The 18,415-nt window shown below is 41.2% G+C and overlaps 1 protein-coding gene across 2 annotated transcripts in view; it reads right to left on the bottom strand.

Annotated features, from left to right (window-relative positions):
* Window positions 1-18,415, bottom strand: part of CDHR1 (cadherin related family member 1) — a 148,736-nt gene that overhangs the window by 70,451 nt on the left and 59,870 nt on the right. For both annotated transcript variants that reach the window (XM_030204878.1, XM_030204879.1), the window contains exons 7-8: window positions 11,388-11,504; window positions 1,978-2,121 (exon numbers count right to left, since the gene is read on the bottom strand). In XM_030204878.1, the coding sequence (XP_030060738.1) occupies window positions 1,978-2,121; window positions 11,388-11,504 (261 nt within the window). The remainder of the gene's footprint in view (window positions 1-1,977; window positions 2,122-11,387; window positions 11,505-18,415) is intronic.

Raw genomic sequence — 18,415 nt, 5'->3', positions numbered from 1 at the left:
GTGCTGGATATGACACGCACTGAGGGTGGGAACTATCACCAGGCTGCTGCAGTAGCCTGGTGGTACTTCCTTGTTAGCAAGCGGTAAGCTCGCATCAATGCCTCTTTGTAAAAGGGGCCCTAAGTAAAGATAACAACTAATTCAAAGTGCCTTTTTTTGTTACAAGGCCTCTGTTGAATACCTAAGTATTACAATTACTTTTTCAATGTGAGCCCTAATTATTTTTGGTTGACACTAACCAGGCGGAGCCACAGTTGTATGAGGTTTTCCTCTCATTATCAACACAATCGTTAACACGCAGTGGTTGCAGGTGTACATTGGAGATTCACTCAGCTCTGCTGAATACCAACATAACTCTTCGTTATTCCAACTCTAATGTAACACAAGAATGCAATGATGGCATTTGCTTGGTACATTATTTGCTATGCTATTTGGTAGATCACTTCCATTGTGAAATAACAATGCAAAGTACAGGAACATTGGCCTGTAAAATGGGGGAATCGTCTTTATAACATCTAAAAGTTGTAACCAAAAGGAAAACTAAAACATTTCAATAAGAATAAAGTTTAAAAATGTATTTTTAATAATGGTGTTTTACTAATATGTTCATTCGAGATATTTTTAGATGTTGCAGTATCTTTATATAATAGACATAAAATAGTGCCCTTTTATAAAATTACCCCCAATCCCATGGATTCTATATTGCACTCCTAGAGATCCGCGCCGAAATCCAGGCAGATTCTATAACAATGTGTGTAACTTAATTGGCCTAACAAGGTAAGCAGCATTGAGAACTTAATAAGCAATAATGAGCACTAATTAACAATAATTACTATTTACGCTCACAACTCGCTAAGTGCATTCTGTAACATACTGCACCTAACTTCTAATGTGTGCAGGCAAAAAGGGGCATGGTTATAGGCAGGAAAATGGGCGCTTCATAGGTGTTCCAAAATTTACATGCGTAGTTGAAGAATATGGCCCAGTGCGACTAAATCTATGTGCTGGGATTTATGCTATGTTTTTGTTGGTGTAAATGGACATGTGTAGTTTTAGGTGCTGGGATATCAACTAAGCATATTCTATATACTGTGCCTAAATCTAGATGCCGCTTATAGAATACGCTTAGGCAGAAATGCTTTCCGTGCTGATTTTTTAGACACCATATATAGAATTTCCTCCAATGTGTGCAGAAGGACAAAAAAAGAGGAATAGTTGAACATAAATAAAAAGGACAGAAAAGACATAACATTTAAACAGAAAGAAAGAAAAACTGCTCATATTCCACATACCCTGGCTTAGATGTGAAGTTCATTACTGTCATGTAATTTGCTAACCTAACCCACTGAGAGACACTGTCCTCAAGGAAAACCTTTGTGCCAAGCAGACTGGTATGTTTTCTCTGGGTCACTAATGAATTCTCTGGGTCACTAATGAATGGTAGTGTACCCTTAATAATGATTTACAGCAAACGATATACATTCTGGAGCAAGTCAAATTGAATGAACAGGCTGTTTTCCACATTGCTCCTGTATTATGTTTGAGAAAGGTTAACAAAAAACAAAGTAAATTAAATATATATATATATATATATATATATATATATATATATATATATATATATATATATATATATATATGAATAGGAACTATTCCCAAAAGGAAATCTTTGGTTTTAGTGTTATTAATGAAACATAACAGAGACATCTGTATAATATCAACAAGACACTCGGGAGATGGAATTGCTTTTGAGAGTATGCTACATCTGGGGAAATTACAGCAATTTGATTCACCTCATGCATCAGAGGTGGGATTGCTTCCTGATAATAACTAATCTTTCTGCATCTTATTGCTTGAACGCTCATCAAAAGTTTATTTCAGGTTTTCATTTGGGGAGTTCTGAAGTATAATATCTTATGGCAATTTCAATGTGGCCAGTCCATTTTTACAGCTAATTTATTATTAATAAGTACTTACTGGCAGTGTGTCCTCATAGACATATCCATAATATGGAGTGCCAATAAATATGGGAGGTGTGTCCTGAATGTCTTCCACATTAACTACGGCCACGGTTGTAGTTGAAAATGCTTGGTACTTGCCTCTGAGCTTTCCACCTCCATCCTGGAACAAAACATATATATTCTGCTTAAACTCAGCGCATTAAAAAAAATTTGCTTTCTGAAATATTCATTAGAATCATTTTGGGAAGCTGGGGAGCAGGGGGCGGACAGTTTTCAAGATGCAGTAAATGTTGAGCATTTAACACAGGAGTCACCAACCTGCAGCATAACAATCTCGAAGGTTACTGACTACTAAAGTAAATGAATAAAGGTGCTAGTGCCAATTCACCTCACTCCCAACCCAATGATATCCCTTGACCTCCAATGAAACCCTCCACCCCCAATGACATCCTACCACCTACCGATCAAGCCCTCCAACTCCCAATGACATCGCATATCCTGCCAAAGGGCTCCCACCATCTTCTTGGGCCACCTGCCCAGTACTTGTTGGTCCAGTGGTCTAATATGGAAACATAACCCCTAGCAGTAGTAGCATAAGACTACCATTAGGTTGCCATTTTGGAAAAAGCACCATCAGGACAGAAGCAACTGGGGATAATTCCTGCTTGAAGACCACTGAACCACCAGATACTGGGCTAGAAGGCCAAAGAAGATGGTGGGAGTTTTTTTTTTATAGGTTGTGGTATGTCATTAAGGGTGGGTGGGTAGGTGGGAAGGAAGGAACAGCACCAGCCACTTTAGGCATAGGCATTGGGGGAGCTGCCAGTGCTGTTGCACTCCCAAAATTTCCTCCTTCTTCCTCACCTTGATCTGTAGAACATTTCTTCTTCCTCCTGCGCTAAGTATTGATTTCTTACCTCTCTTCGCCAGGCAGCAATGTTGCAATCTGCTTAACAAAATTGACTAGCGGCTAGCTGGCATGGGTCCTTGAGCATCGGCATATGCTCAAGGTCTGTTGGCTTCCGCCCCGCTCTGAAACAGGAAGTTTGGAGAGGTATAAGCCAGCAGGCCTTCAGCATGAAGCCATATTATTGGGAGGATTACAGTGTCACCTTCTGGGGGAAAGTGATAAGAAATCTATATTTAGCACAGGAGGACAAAGAAAGATGCTAAGGGAGGAAGGAAAGAAATGTTAGATACCACATGAGGGTGGTTGGGGGAATGTTGAAAAGGTGGTGGAAAAAAAGAAAGGCAAGAAATGCTGGATACCATGGGTGTGAGGGGGGGGGGGGAGAAATGCTGAAGGAGTGATAGGTGAGGGGAAGAAAGAAATGTTAGATAATGGGGAAGAAGGAAAGAAAAGCTGAAGAGGTGGGGGAAGGAAAGGAAGGCAATATATGGTGGATTACCATGGGTGGAAGGGGGGAGGAGAGAAATGCTGAAGAACTGGTAGTTGAAGTGAGGGAAAGAAAAGAGAGAAATGCTGGACATTGTGGGGGAGGAAAAAAATGTTGTAAAGGTAGGAGGAGGGCAAAGAGTTCCAGAGTTGAACTATTTGTTGAGTGAAAAAATATTTCATCCTATTTTTTTAAAGTATTTATGTAATTTCATTGAGTATCCCCTGTTCTTTATACTTTTTAAAAGAGTAAAAAATTAATTCACTTCTACTTTTTCAACACCACTCAGGATTTTGTAGACCTCAATCATATCTCTCATCAGCAGTCTCTTTTCCAAGCTGAAGAGCTCTAACCTCTTTAACCTTTCCTCATATGAGTGGATTTTGATCTCCTTTATCATTTTGGTCACTCTTCTTTGAACCTTTTCTAATTCCAATATATCGTTTTTCAGATACAGTGACCAGAACCTAATGCAATACTCAAGGTGTGCTCGCACCATGGAGCGATACAGAGGCATTATAGTCTTACTCACCATCCTTTTGCTAATAATTCCTAGCACCCTGTTTGCTTTTTTGGCTGCCGCTGCAGCCTGGACAGAAGATTTCAGCGTACTGTCTGCAATGACACCAAGATCTTTTTCTTAGGTTCTGACTTCCAAGGTGGATCCTAGCATCAAATAACTATGGTGTTTTTTTGCTAAGCAGTGAAAAGCCCAATGCGGGCCTACTACTCGCTAATCCAGAACTACCGATGGGCTACTACAGCAGCCTGGCAGTAGTTCCCATCCCCAGGGTGCGCCATTTCTGGTACTACAAATATAGTGCCCCATTTACTAAGCCACACTGTAAGTGCACTAACATTTTAGTGTGCGCTAATGCTACAGACACCCATATATTCCTATGGGTGTCTCTAGCATTAACGCACACTAAAAAGCTAACGTGCCTATAGCGTGGTTTAGTAAACGTGGACCATAGTTTTTTTTTATTTTTGTAGCATTGTTATTTACCTGGTTACCACTAGGTTTTCACAGGAGCCCTTACCGTGCTCCCTCATAAAATGGCCACGCAGCAAGTGGTTCACTTACAGCATGGCTATTTCTCTAAAAAAAAAAAAAAAGACAGGCTTTTATTCCTGCTGCGATATAAGGGGGCCTCAGCGCGCATCAAAAACAGGTGCTGCAGGCCCCCTTTTACCACAGCTTAGTAAAAGGGCCCTATGATTCAGAATATTCTTTCTATTGTGCATCACTTTGCATTTGTCCACATTAAATTTCACCTGCCATTTGGATGCCCATCTTCCAATTTCCTAAAGTCTTCCTGCAATCTTTCACATTCCACATGTGTTTTATAAATCTTGAATATTTTGGTGTCATCCGCAAATGTAATCACCTCATTCATCGTTCCGATTTCCAGATCATTTATAAATATGTTAAACAGCACCGGTCCCAGTACTGATCCCTGTGGCACTCCACTATTCATCCATTGAGAGAAATGGCCATTTATAAGTACATAAGTAGTGCCATACTGGGAAAGACCAAAGGTCCATCTAGCCCAGCATCCTGTCACCGACAGTGGCCAATCCAGGTCAAGGGCACCTGGCACGCTCCCCAAACGTAAAAACATTCCAGACAAGTTATACCTAAAAATGCGGAATTTTTCCAAGTCCATTTAATAGCGGTCTATGGACTTGTCCTTTAGGAATCTATCTAACCCCTTTTTAAACTCCGTCAAGCTAACCGCCCGTACCACGTTCTCCGGCAACGAATTCCAGAGTCTAATTACACGTTGGGTGAAGAAAAATTTTCTCCGATTCGTTTTAAATTTACCACACTGTAGCTTCAACTCATGCCCTCTAGTCCTAGTATTTTTGGATAGCGTGAACAGTCGCTTCACATCCACCCGATCCATTCCACTCATTATTTTATACACTTCTATCATATCTCCCCTCAGCCGTCTCTTCTCCAAGCTGAAAAGCCCTAGCCTTCTCAGCCTCTCTTCATAGGAAAGTCGTCCCATCCCCACTATCATTTTCGTCGCCCTTCGCTGTACCTTTTCCAATTCTACTATATCTTTTTTGAGATACGGAGACCAGTACTGAACACAATACTCCAGGTGCGGTCGCACCATGGAGCGATACAACGGCATTATAACATCCGCACACCTGGACTCCATACCCTTCCTAATAACACCCAACATTCTATTCGCTTTCCTAGCCGCAGCAGCACACTGAGCAGAAGGTTTCAGCGTATCATCGACGACGACACCCAGATCCCTTTCTTGATCCGTAACTCCTAACGCGGAACCTTGCAAGACGTAGCTATAATTCGGGTTCCTCTTACCCACATGCATCACTTTGCACTTGTCAACATTGAACTTCATCTGCCACTTGCACGCCCATTCTCCCAGTCTCGCAAGGTCCTCCTGTAATCGTTCACATTCCTCCTGCGACTTGACGACCCTGAATAATTTTGTGTCATCGGCGAATTTAATTACCTCACTAGTTATTCCCATCTCTAGGTCATTTATAAATACATTAAAAAGCAACGGACCCAGCACAGACCCCTGCGGGACCCCACTAACTACCCTCCTCCACTGAGAATACTGGCCACGCAATCCTACTCTCTGCTTCCTATCTTTCAACCAGTTCTTAATCCATAATAATACCCTACCTCCGATTCCATGACTCTGCAATTTCTTCAGGAGTCTTTCGTGCGGCACTTTGTCAAACGCCTTCTGAAAATCCAGATATACAATATCAACCGGCTCCCCATTGTCCACATGTTTGCTTACCCCCTCAAAAAAATGCATTAGATTGGTGAGGCAAGACTTCCCTTCACTAAATCCGTGCTGACTTTGTCTCATCAGTCCATGTTTTTGTATATGCTCTGCAATTTTATTCTTAATAATAGCCTCCACCATCTTGCCCGGCACCGACGTCAGACTCACCGGTCTATAATTTCCCGGATCTCCTCTGGAACCCTTCTTAAAAATCGGAGTAACATTGGCTACCCTCCAGTCTTCCGGTACTACACTCGATTTTAGGGACAGATTGCATATTTCTAACAGTAGCTCCGCAAGTTCATTTTTAGTTCTATTAATACTCTGGGATGAATACCATCAGGTCCCGGTGATTTACTACTCTTCAGCTTGCTGAACTGACCCATTACATCCTCCAAGGTTACAGAGAATTTGTTTAGTTTCTCCGACTCCCCCGCTTCAAATATTCTTTCCGGCACTGGTGTCCCCCCCAAATCCTCCTCGGTGAAGACCGAAGCAAAGAATTCATTTAATTTCTCCGCTACGGCTTTGTCCTCCTTGATCGCCCCTTTAACACCATTTTCGTCCAGCGGCCCAACCGACTCTTTGGCCGGTTTCCTGCTTTTAATGTATCTAAAAAATTTTTACTATGTATTTTTGCTTCCAACGCTAATTTCTTCTCAAAGTCCTTTTTTTGCCCTCCTTATCTCCGCTTTGCATTTGGCTTGGCATTCCTTATGATCTATCCTGTTACTTTCAGTTGGTTCTCTTCTCCACTTTCTGAAGGATTGTTTTTGGCTCTAATGATTTCCTTTATCTTACTGTTTAGCCACGCCGGCTGACGTTTAGTCTTTTTTCCTTTTTTCTAATACGTGGAATATATTTGTCCTGAACCTCCAGGATGGTGTTTTTAAACAGCATCCACGCCTGATGCAAGTTTTTTACTCTGCGAGCTGCTCCTTTCAGTCTTTTTTTCACCATTTTTCTCATTTTGTCGTAATCACCTTTTCTATAGTTAAACGCTAGCGTACTTGATTTCCTAGTTTCACTTCCTTCAATGCCAATATCAAAACCGATCATATTATGATCACTGTTATCAAGCGGCCCTCGTATCGTTACCCCCCTGCACTAGATCATGAGCACCACTAAGGACTAAGTCTAGTATTTTTCCTTCTCTTGTCGGCTCCTGAACTAGCTGTTCCATGAAGCTGTCCTTGATTTCATCAAGAAATCTTATGTCCCTTGCGTGTACAGATGTTACATTAACCCAGTCTATATGCGGGTAATTGAAATCCCCCATTATTATTGTGTTGCCCAGTTTGTTTGCGTCCCTGATTTCCTTTAACATTTCCACATCCGTCTGTTCGTCCTGGCCAGGCGGACGGTAGTACACTCCTATCACTATCCTTTTCCCCTTTGCACATGGAATTTCAATCCACAGTGATTCCAAGGAGTGTTTTGTTTCCTGCAGAATTTTCAATCTATTTGATTCAAGGCTCTCGTTAATATACAATGCTACCCCTCCACCAATCCGATTCACCCTATCACTACGATATAATTTGTACCCCGGTATGACAGTGTCCCACTGGTTATCCTCCTTCCACCAGGTCTCAGAGATGCCTATTATATCTAATTTTTCATTTAGTGCAATATATTCCAACTCCCCCATCTTATTTCTTAGGCTCCTGGCATTCGCATATAGACATTTCAAACTATGTTTGTTGTTCCTAAGTACATCATGCTTAGTACTTGACAGTATTAATTGGCAATCTTTTGTCTGATTTTTATTGTTATTTAAAGATACCCGATCTACTACAATCTCTTTTGCAACCTCACTATCAGGATACTCTATCTTCCCTGTTATGGTGATATCTTTGAAAGATACCTTATCCCGAACCATGCTCTTTTGAGCGACTGTCGGCCTTCCCCCCATTTCTAGTTTAAAAGCTGCTCTATCTCCTTCTTAAACGCCGATGCCAGCAGCCTGGTCCCACTCTGGTTAAGATGGAGCCCATCCTTTCGGAATAGGCTCCCCCTTCCCCAGAATGTTGCCCAGTTCCTAACAAATCTAAAGCCCTCCTCCCTGCACCATCGTCTCATCCACGCATTGAGACCCTGGAGCTCTGCCTGTCTCTTGGGCCCTGCGCGTGGCACAGGTAGCATTTCAGAAAATGCTACCCTGGAGGATCTGGATTTCAGCTTTCTACCTAAGAGCCTAAATTTTGCTTCCAGAACCTCTCTCTGTTTTATGTCCAATAACCAGTCCCTAATCCACAACAGAACACTGTCTCCTATCCCATGACACTTTAATTTTCTCAGGAGTCTCTCATGAGGTACTTCATCAAAAGCTTTCTGAAAATCTAGATACATTACATAAACTGGCTCACCTTTATCCACGATTCACGCCTTCAAAGAAATGAAGCAAATTGGTGAAGCAAGACTTCCCTTGGCTGAAACCATGCTCACTCTGTCCCATTAAATCATGTTTATTTATGTTCTATAATTTAATTCTTTATAATAGTTTCCACTATTTTACCTGGCACTGACGTCAGGCTTACTGGTCTGTAATTTCCCAGATCACCCCTAGAACTCTTTTTAAAAATCAGCATTACATTGACCACCCTCCAAGCTTTAGGTACTACAGATGATTTTAATGACAGGTTACAGAATACTGACAGCAGATCAGCAATTAATGTTTGAGTTCTTTCAGATATCTTGTCCGGGTGATTTACTACTCTTCGATTTGGCTCAGTATGTCTTCCAGGTTTACAGAGACTTATTTCAGTTCCTCCACATCATCAGCCTTGAAAAACATTTCTGGTACAGGTAGATCACGTATATCTTCTTCTGTAAAGACCAAAGCAAAGAATTTATTCAGTTTCTCTGCTATGGCCTTGTCTTCCCTTAGTGCCACTTTTGCTCTTTCATGATCTAACAGTTCCACAGAATCCCTCACTGGCTTTCTGCTTCTGATGTACCTGAAAAAGTTGTTACTGTGAGTTTTTGCCTCTGCGGCAAGTTTATCTTCATATTCTCTTTTAGCTTTCTTTATAAATGCTTTCCATCTAACTTTCCAGTGCTTATTTTGCTTCTTATTTTTTTTCATTTGGGTCCTTTTTCCATTCTTTGAAGGGCATTGATTTTGCTCTAATAGCCTCCTTCACTTCACATTTTAACCATGCTGGCTGTTGCTTTCTCTTCTTTCCACCTTTGTAAATATGTGGAATGCATCTTGTCTGGGCTTCCAAGATGGTATTTTTTAAAAATGTCTATGCCTGTTTTAATGTCCTTACCTTTGCAGCTCATCATTTTAGCTTCTTTTTAACCATTTTCCTCATTTTATTATAGTTGCCCTTTCAAAAATTAAATGCTGCTACAGTAGATTTCCTTTGTGGCTTCATTCCAGATAGTAGTTCAATCTTGATCATGTTATAATCACTTTTTCCTAGTGGAAGGAGAGAAATGATGAACATCATGGGGTTGGAGAGGGGTCTGAGAGGTAGACAAGGATAGAAATGGACACTATGGGGTAGAGATGGGTTTGAGAGGTAGGGAAGAACTGATGGACACTCTGGGGGTTAGAGGGGGTTTGAATGGCAGGGAAGAATAGAAATGATGGACACTATGGGAGTGAAAGAGGATTTAATAGGTAGGGAAGGAGAGAGATGATGAACATTGTGGAGGGTGGAGGGGGTTTGATAGTCAGGCTTATCCTCCATTTCATGGAAGTTTCCCTTTTATCATAAGAAAGAAATGTGAGGTATTAAAAAGAAACAAGTCATTTGAATTGTATTGTGTATATCGTTCTTTCTTTATATTTAACATCTACATCTCAACTGTATTAGTAAGTATCTGAATAGTTAGCCATGCAATGAAAAGAATGATTTGATATTAGTTTAGCTTAGAATACATGTTTACATGTTATAAATTTATAGGTCAATATTCAAAGCGATTTAACTATCCAGAAAAAGCTCCCAGTTAAATAGCTTGTTTGAGACTAAGGGGTCATTTTCAATGACTCTTAACTGATTAGTACTGCTAAAAATGTCTGGTTGGCGTCTATTTTGGGGTTGTTCTGGGAGAAGAGTCAGCACTTAACTGGCCAAGGTATCCACATAAATAGGACTGCTTAAGAATCAGTCCTATCTTTATGTGGTGCTCCATAGCTAGTTAAATGCTGAATATCTCACTTACTGGCTATGCTTTACCTGTCTCCAGAAACCCGGAAATTCAACACAAAAGCCTGGACATGGCCTGGCATTGAATTTCTGAGCATAAAACCAACAGCACAGCAAATCACTGAGGGCTGCTGGCTGAATATCGACTCCTATATTTCATCTCTTAGGGCCCTGTTTACTAAGCAGCGTTATAGGCGCATTAACGTTTTTAATGCGTGTTAACCATGTATGTGCCTACAATATCCCTATAGGCACCTACATGGTTAGCGCGCACGCTAAGTGTAGGCGTGCTAAAAACACTAACACACCTTAGTAAACAGGACCCTTAGTAATATCAAAGAATGTGGTGCTTTAATTTTATATTTTTAACTAGTCATTAGAGGCCATTATTGGTAAAGCCCAGATAGAGAGTCTGATCTTTATTTGTGAATAGTCTGGAAACATCTCAGAGATTTCTAAATATAAATTTTTAAACATAACTTTTTTAAAGTAATTTCTCCTTTCTCTCTTCTCCCCTCCAACTCTGCATCCTAGTAGCCCCAGATAGCATACCAGGGAGGATTAGGGAACTTTTCTCTCCTGATGACTGGAGGGAAGCCTCTTTCAAGGAGTATCCTCAGTGGTACTTTATAGTGTGTTGCTCCGTTCTAGTCACTCATTTCACTTTTTCCAGAGTGGACCATTATTGTGTTGAGCTACAACATTCACATTTTGAGCAACAACTCATACACCTAGTGTTGATTGAGGCAAGCGTTAGTTATGTCGAAACATGGCCCATGTCAGGTCATTAATAATGAACACTTCTACCATTCTTGAGAGCTCTTTGTGCTTTTTTCTGGACTGCTTGTGCTGTGTACTTTGACCCTCTCCACTGTATGCTGTAAGGGGCTACCATAATACCATATCAACAGCTATCCTTCACCACCCCCTCACTTCATATGAGCATATTGCCTTTACAATGTTTCCAGGTCAAACTAACCACAGGAGAGGAGGGATCTAACCTCGGATCTCCCTCAGTATAGAGCTTCCATTTGTTTGTATAAATGTAATGGTCCTTAAGTCATCCATATCCAAGTCCAGTTTTGACCATATTACCTTTGCTATAACAGTGACAAAATGGGTTCTTGTTTTTTCATAGTCTAGATTGACTCCTGCTTTGATGCGAAGAACTCCACTGTGCCGATCTATTGTAAACTTATTTGAATGGGCATTCTAAAAGGACAAAGAAAGATACAGCTATAAAAGACTACCAGTTCTAGACAGGATAATGACAACCTGGTGCAGAACATTGCCATTCTTGCTGTAATGACTACACCTGGAAGTAAGAATCATAATCAGTAGAATTAGAACAACTTGGTAACCTTATCAACAATTACATTTTGGATTAATTGTGTGTTTTTAATGCCTCCTAAAAGATCTAGATATATCAGGACCAATATCCATGGTGGTCAGCCATGGGCAGAGTTAAGTCAGATCAGGGCATCAGCACTGAATATCTGAGGTCAGCCACCAACCAGGAAGTTATACAGATGCCGGTTAATAATCAGACAAGACTGCCTTTTGTGCAGTAATATCTGCCCGCTTAGCTATGCAGGTACTGGCACTGAATATGGCTGGTGCCCACATAACTACTGGCTCCTCCTTGACTCCGCCTACGAACTGCGCCCCCCCCCCCCCCCAAGTTGAATATCGGTGGCTGGGACCATAAGTACAATTTAACTGGGCAGGAGGGCAAGGGTATAACTTGGCAACCTCAATGGCTTTTTCTGAGCACCAATTCTATAATGGCATCTTAGCGCCAAAATTCCATTATCGAATACTAATACACATTTGCACCAATGCCCCAACAGTTTTAGGGCCTACACTTAAACCAGGTTTATGGCTTTCTTAAGTTGGCATGTCTTGAGTGCACAGAGTGCGCAACTTATAGGATTGTATAAGGTGCACACACAAGTAGATGACATGTCCATATCCCATTAATGATAATATAGTCCAGTTTGAATTTTCTTTAAACCCTCTTGATCTTAAGTATAGTAGAATCCTTTTTACACAGGCACAATTTATAACACAGATACTTCAACATCAAAAATTGATCATATATTTATTTCAGAACCTCAGTGATGTAAATCGCTATCCTTTAGATAGAGACGATTTCAATAACAACAAGCTCTTCACCGGTTCTTTTATTTTTCTTTTAATTTAAATGGATATATATTTTTATCACTTATCTTTTCAATTTATCAAGTTTGTCGGACCCAGGGGATCATCTGCCCGACATGCACGTTTCGCCCATAGTGGGCTGTCTCAAGGACATTCCCCCCGTGTTTCTTATAGCGTCAGCTCAGCAAAAGTTATTAGCCAAGATCCATATCCATGTCCATATCCCACCCATGCTCCACCTACATATATGCTCCACTTGCAGTTACATGCTAGCTATAGCACTTATGCACTCCCATAAAGCACATAATGCACTTCCACATGTGTCAATTAAGGTGTCATTTACATGTGCAAGGCACAGGTAACTGCGTGTGCTCAGTTAAAGAATTGCACTGTAGTCAACCTAGACTAAGGGCCCCTTTTACTAAAGTGTAGCATGCACTGACATTAGTGCATGCTAAATGCTGTATGTCCTATTTTATAGATATGGGCCACATGGCACTTAGCATATGTTAATGTCCATTAGCACACACTAAGCTTTAGTAAAAGGGCCCCTAAGTGGAGTATAGGGTTAATATACATAATAGATTAACAAGTAACATACAACAGACAAAGAAATGCTTACAACGAAACTATAAGGACAAAACTGACAGACAATAAAAAATAACTCAGACAAAACAAAGGATGACTCGTTGTTAATAAACAGCAAAATTAAGTCTTAATTGACAGAAAGTAATGTGCTACCTCCATAGAATTCAGACACTATCTAAAAATTAAGGGCCTAGTTAAACCCCGCCAAGTGAGCTGGCAGCCAATAACCAGTTACTACCAGTGAATATGCCCGTTATCTGGCTATCCCCTAACTGGATAGGTTAGGGGTAGGTTGGAAGCAGAGTTAGGGCAGAGTGTCAACTTAGCTGGTTAGTGGCAATATTCAGTCCATTAACCAGCTAAGCAACCACATAAACTTAGGACAGCAAAACAACTGTCCTGTCTTTAGGGTCCTTTACTAAGCCACAATAAAAAGTGTACTCCGGTAGTGTAGGTGCATGTTTTTGGTGCTTGTCGGGCCAGTTTTTACCAAATCTGCAAAAAAGGGCTTTTTTTTATAGAACATGAAAAGGGCATGCGGCAAAACTGAAACCAGCATTAGCCTAAAACCAACCTGAGTTCTTAATGCCACTCATTGATGTAGCAGTAAGGGCTCACATACTACATTCGTGGTGATGTAGGGGTATTTCCCTGTGATCTAGCCTAAGCTGGTCTTGGCCTATACAAGCCTATGACATCTTGGTATAATAAGATGGCTGCTGCAACATCTCTGTGTCAGCAAGATCCAGCTTCAGCTTGAAGAAAATCACTGACAGGCTTGCTAAAGCCAAGGACAGTCTGTGTTCTAAACACCCCCTTCTATCACCCTGAGAACAGAGTAGGGAGGCAGACATGGCTCCTGAAGTTACCATTCTCCAAGGTCACAACACAAAGAACTCTTCTTGCCCATGTACTGAACTGGACAAGATCCTGATTGGTTCCTACCGTCACCTGACCGAGAGGTACGGGGAAAGTGGGAACAGAAGTAAGTTAGTGAGTCGGAGACCCTTGGAAGAGGGGCAACTGGTAAGAGGACCTGAGAAATCCAGCAAGGCTCGGGGGGGGGGGGGGGGGGGGGAGCCAGAGCCTTTGTATGATACCAACCTCGTGACCTGCATCCTGGTGCAAATACCTGTGGCAGAGATATTGGCTCTGATAACCAAAGGAGTGACGGGAACCTACGTGGGCTGATAAAGACCTGCACTACATAAGACACAGACAGCTAAAATAGCGTCTGGGGAGATTCTGCTCCGGTCTTATCTGAAGCCATCATCACGACAGCGTGGTAAGATCACAGTGATATATTTCCTGGTCTGGGGTTAGGCAGTGGTTTTATCTAAGTACGACTGGTTTATGTCAGCTCTTGGTCAGGGAAAGCAGCTAATGTGTATTTTGCATAAGATGTGATAAGTTTCATAAGGATTATTAGGTTATCATTTGTACTGTTCTAATCATTACCGTACTTAGTCTCAAGATAATCAGAGTGTAGTTTAGACAATATATTTTCGGTAGTGCTCATATCAGTAAGGGATATTTTTATTGCATAAGCTAGGCAGAGTATTTTTATTTTCTTATCCATAATAAAGCTAATATATATATATATATATATATCAGCTGTGTCTTTCTTTTTCACTCTACACACCAAAACACCTGGAGAGGTGCCAGAAGCAAGATTCCTGTATCTCACCCTAGACAGAGCTAGTGAGTCTGTTAGGCAGACTTATGCATCAGGGAATCTTGGTATAAGTAATCTGTGGGTACCTGTTGCCCTAGGTATTATTTATCTCACCCTACAGTGATGGGTCAACTGCTGATTACTGCTGGAAACACCTTGCATGGGATGAAATAAATAAATCATCCAGGCATTACAGGCATGTGGCAAATCTGAAATTACCATCAGGGGGCATGGTAGCCTGGCCGTAGTCTCATTTTGGCATGGTCTGCATGTGAGTAGAACCTAACGCTCCTTTGTAAAAAGGCCCCTTTATGCACTGTTAACCAGGCACATCCCCTCTATCATGATAAAAAAGCAATGCAGTTCTTCCATGCATTGGCTGGGTGATTCAATCTTAGCTCCCTCTATACTTTGTAACATTTCTGCAGTTGGGAACACGAACAGCACTTGGGTATCTGTGAAGCCCTCTAGTATTCATTGCATCAGGGTTGACGTGTATGATTTCACCAGCGGGATCACTAGTTGTTCCAACCACAGATCCTGGTTCATCAGTCACCTCCAGGTGGAAAATTGTGATACTCTTAAAGCCCTCCTATGATATGGATTTCTGTGCTAACAAAGAAATAAGTGAAAATCACTTCTTGTCTCCCCTCCTCCCTGAACAGGGCTTTGTTCTTCCTCTTGCTCCTTGGAGAAGTCCATAGATTCTATTAGTCCCTTAGTTCATCTGGAGCTTAATCTTTAAATCCCACCAATTACAGATGGTGGCAAGGTCTTATTCCTCTAGATCATGCTCTCCTTGTTTAACCAACATCTCAGTTGGGCAATCGGTTCTATAGACAGCTCAACCATTGCCCGCCAGCTCAGTATTTTTGGTTCTTTCCCCCCCTATTTTCCCCCTAGTTTTTATAATGGGAAGGTCCCCTGTTAAGTTTAAGCAGTACTTCATGTAGCTTTAATAATATCAACTCAACCAACATATAAATATTTTCTTTGCGTGTCCAACATTCTCTACCTCTTCCAATCCCAATCTATCCTTGCCTCCTAAACCTACAATCCCTTCTCTCACTAGAACAAGTAGAAGAGAGTAAGATTGAGTCTAATGGCCTTTTATTGGAGCAGAATGGGAAGATGAAAAGAAAAGCAAAATAAAAGAAGCAAATTCTGTCAAATAGCATCAAGTTTGGTGGCAGCTACCCTTGATTTCTGTGCTAAAATTTAATCCCACAAAAAGGAAGAAGAGAGAAAAAAAAGAACTCAAGATCTGAACTGACTGTTGAGAGGATAGTTTTAAAAAGCTAATGATATTTTTAGTAATACAGATACTCTATTCACAGTGTCCTCTCACTTTTGTCTCCTATCATAGCTTCCTAGCACTAAATCTGCTGATAATGTATGCAGCCTTTCAACTCGAAAACATCTGTCTTAGGATTCCTGTTTTCCCCTGTAGCATTGATTATTTTAATGGCTCCATTTTCCTTAACAGAAATTTGAGTACACATTTCGCTGTTTTACTTCCTGACTAAAACATCTAGAAGCTGCTTCTGTTATGATAGAAACACAAACATATTATCCCTTGAACAAGAAACTCCCTCCAAAGCTAGTGGCTATTCAGCAATTAGCAGGCATCTAGAGGGAGGGAGGGGGTAATAGTTTCCAAAGGCAAACAAGTACAATATGTTACAATGTTCACTAACTTTAAACCCAATTATTATTGTCAAGCCCAAATGCTACTGTTTCTTATCACATTATGGCAACATTTGCCCTGTCTGAGGTCGGGTACCAAGCAAAGATAGAACATGAGCTTCTTCCTTTTTAGTCTCAGTTCAATAGGAGAGGCCTATTACATGCTAAAATGTTCATGTATGTGGCAGTTTGTCCTTTTGTGTGTACATACATGTCTCCACCTTAGAGATCCTTTTACTAAGGGGTGTTAGAAAGTGTTTGGCGTTGCAATTAGCGTGCAGGTTTGCCGTAGCTGGCGTTGCAATTAGCATGTAGGTTTGCTGTGTGCTCGACCACTTTCTAGTGTCATTGAAAAATGGATGCAGTCATTTTTTTTAAAATGGCCACACACTAATTTCCCCATTAGCATGTTGCTCTTGGAAGACTCTATGGGAGATGTTACAACAAGAGGAACTTTAATTATGACTTTAGTCTTTGAACAAGATATAAATTTGTTGATGAAACTTTATTTTAAATATTCCTCAAAATTATTTTGTGGCCAGAGAGTCTGGATGTTTCCAGACATTGCAAAGATTACACAACAAAGGAGGAAACAGTTTTTACTTTTGAGGAATGATGTTAAGGGATTGGGAGCAACTTTTATGCTGGCCTATCCCTGTAAATGTTTAATTCGCCTATCTGGAATCAAATACATCTTTTTTGATCCACTTCAATTAAAGACGTTTCTGGACTCTAAAAGACCTTCTAGTTGAACGATACAATAATTCTCAGCGATGATGTATAGGGATGAAGATTAGGATTATTAGCCTTAGAGATAAAAGTTTGCTTGTGTTACATACTCCCTGAGTTGTACTTATAAAACCACTCTCCCCCCACTTATGGTGGTCTGAGGAAGAGTAAATACAAATGTTTCATTAATCTATGATGTAACTTTTTGTTTATATAATTTCTCTGTATTGCCTTACAAATGATTCTTTGTTTGTATTATTGAAATCACATAAATAAATAAATAAAAAATAAAAAAAAATATATAAAAAAAAAGCATGTTGCTATTACCATCGGGAGCCCTTACCACCACCTATTTAGGTGGCATTAAGGGTTCCCGTGCCACTCCTGTCCAACCGCCACCTGAAACTGAACATGACCAAGACAGAGCTTATTGTCTTTCCACTCAAACCCACTTCTCCTCTCCCCCCACTCTCTATCTCAGTCGATGGCACCCTCATCCTCCCCATTTCATCTGGCCGCAACCTCGGGGTCATCTTCGACTCCTCCCTCTCCTTCTCTGCGCATATCCAGCAGATAGCCAAGACCCGTCGCTTCTTTCTTTATAACATCAGCAAAATTCACCCTTTCCTCTCTGAGCACACCACCCAAACTCTCGTCCACTCTCTCATCACCTCTTGCCTCGACTACTGCAACCTACTCCTCACTGGCCTCCCACTTAGCCATCTATCCCCCCTTCAATCCATTCAGAACTCTGCTGCACGTCTTATCTTCCGCCTAGACCGATATACTCATATCACCCCCTCCTCAAGTCACTTTACTGGCTTCCGATCAGGTACCGCATTCAGTTCAAGATTCTCCTACTAACCTACAAATGCACCCAATCTGCAGCCCCTCATTACCTCTCTACCCTTATCTCCCTCTACACTCCTACCCGAAACTTCCGCTCATAGGACAAATCCATCCTCTCTGTACCCTTCTCCACCACCGCCAATTCCAGGCTCTGCCCTTTCTGCCTCGCCTCTCCCTATGCTTGGAATAAACTTCCTGAGCCCATACGCCAAGCACCCTCCCTGCCCATCTTCAAATCCTTGCTCAAAGCCCACCTCTTCAATGTCGCCTTCGGCACCTAACCATTCTACCTCTATTCAGGGAAACTCTAGACTGCCTCAATTTGATTGACTGCACATGTTGTCCATTAGATTGTAAGCTCCTTTGAGCAGGGACTGTCCTTCTTTGTTAAACTGTACAGCACTGCGTAACCCTAGTAGCGCTTTAGAAGTGTTAA

Source organism: Microcaecilia unicolor, chromosome 5, assembly GCF_901765095.1.
Source record: "Microcaecilia unicolor chromosome 5, aMicUni1.1, whole genome shotgun sequence".
Classification (NCBI taxonomy): domain Eukaryota; kingdom Metazoa; phylum Chordata; class Amphibia; order Gymnophiona; family Siphonopidae; genus Microcaecilia; species Microcaecilia unicolor.
Note: the sequence above shows the minus strand (reverse complement) of the source record. Positions and strands in the feature narration are given on the sequence as shown.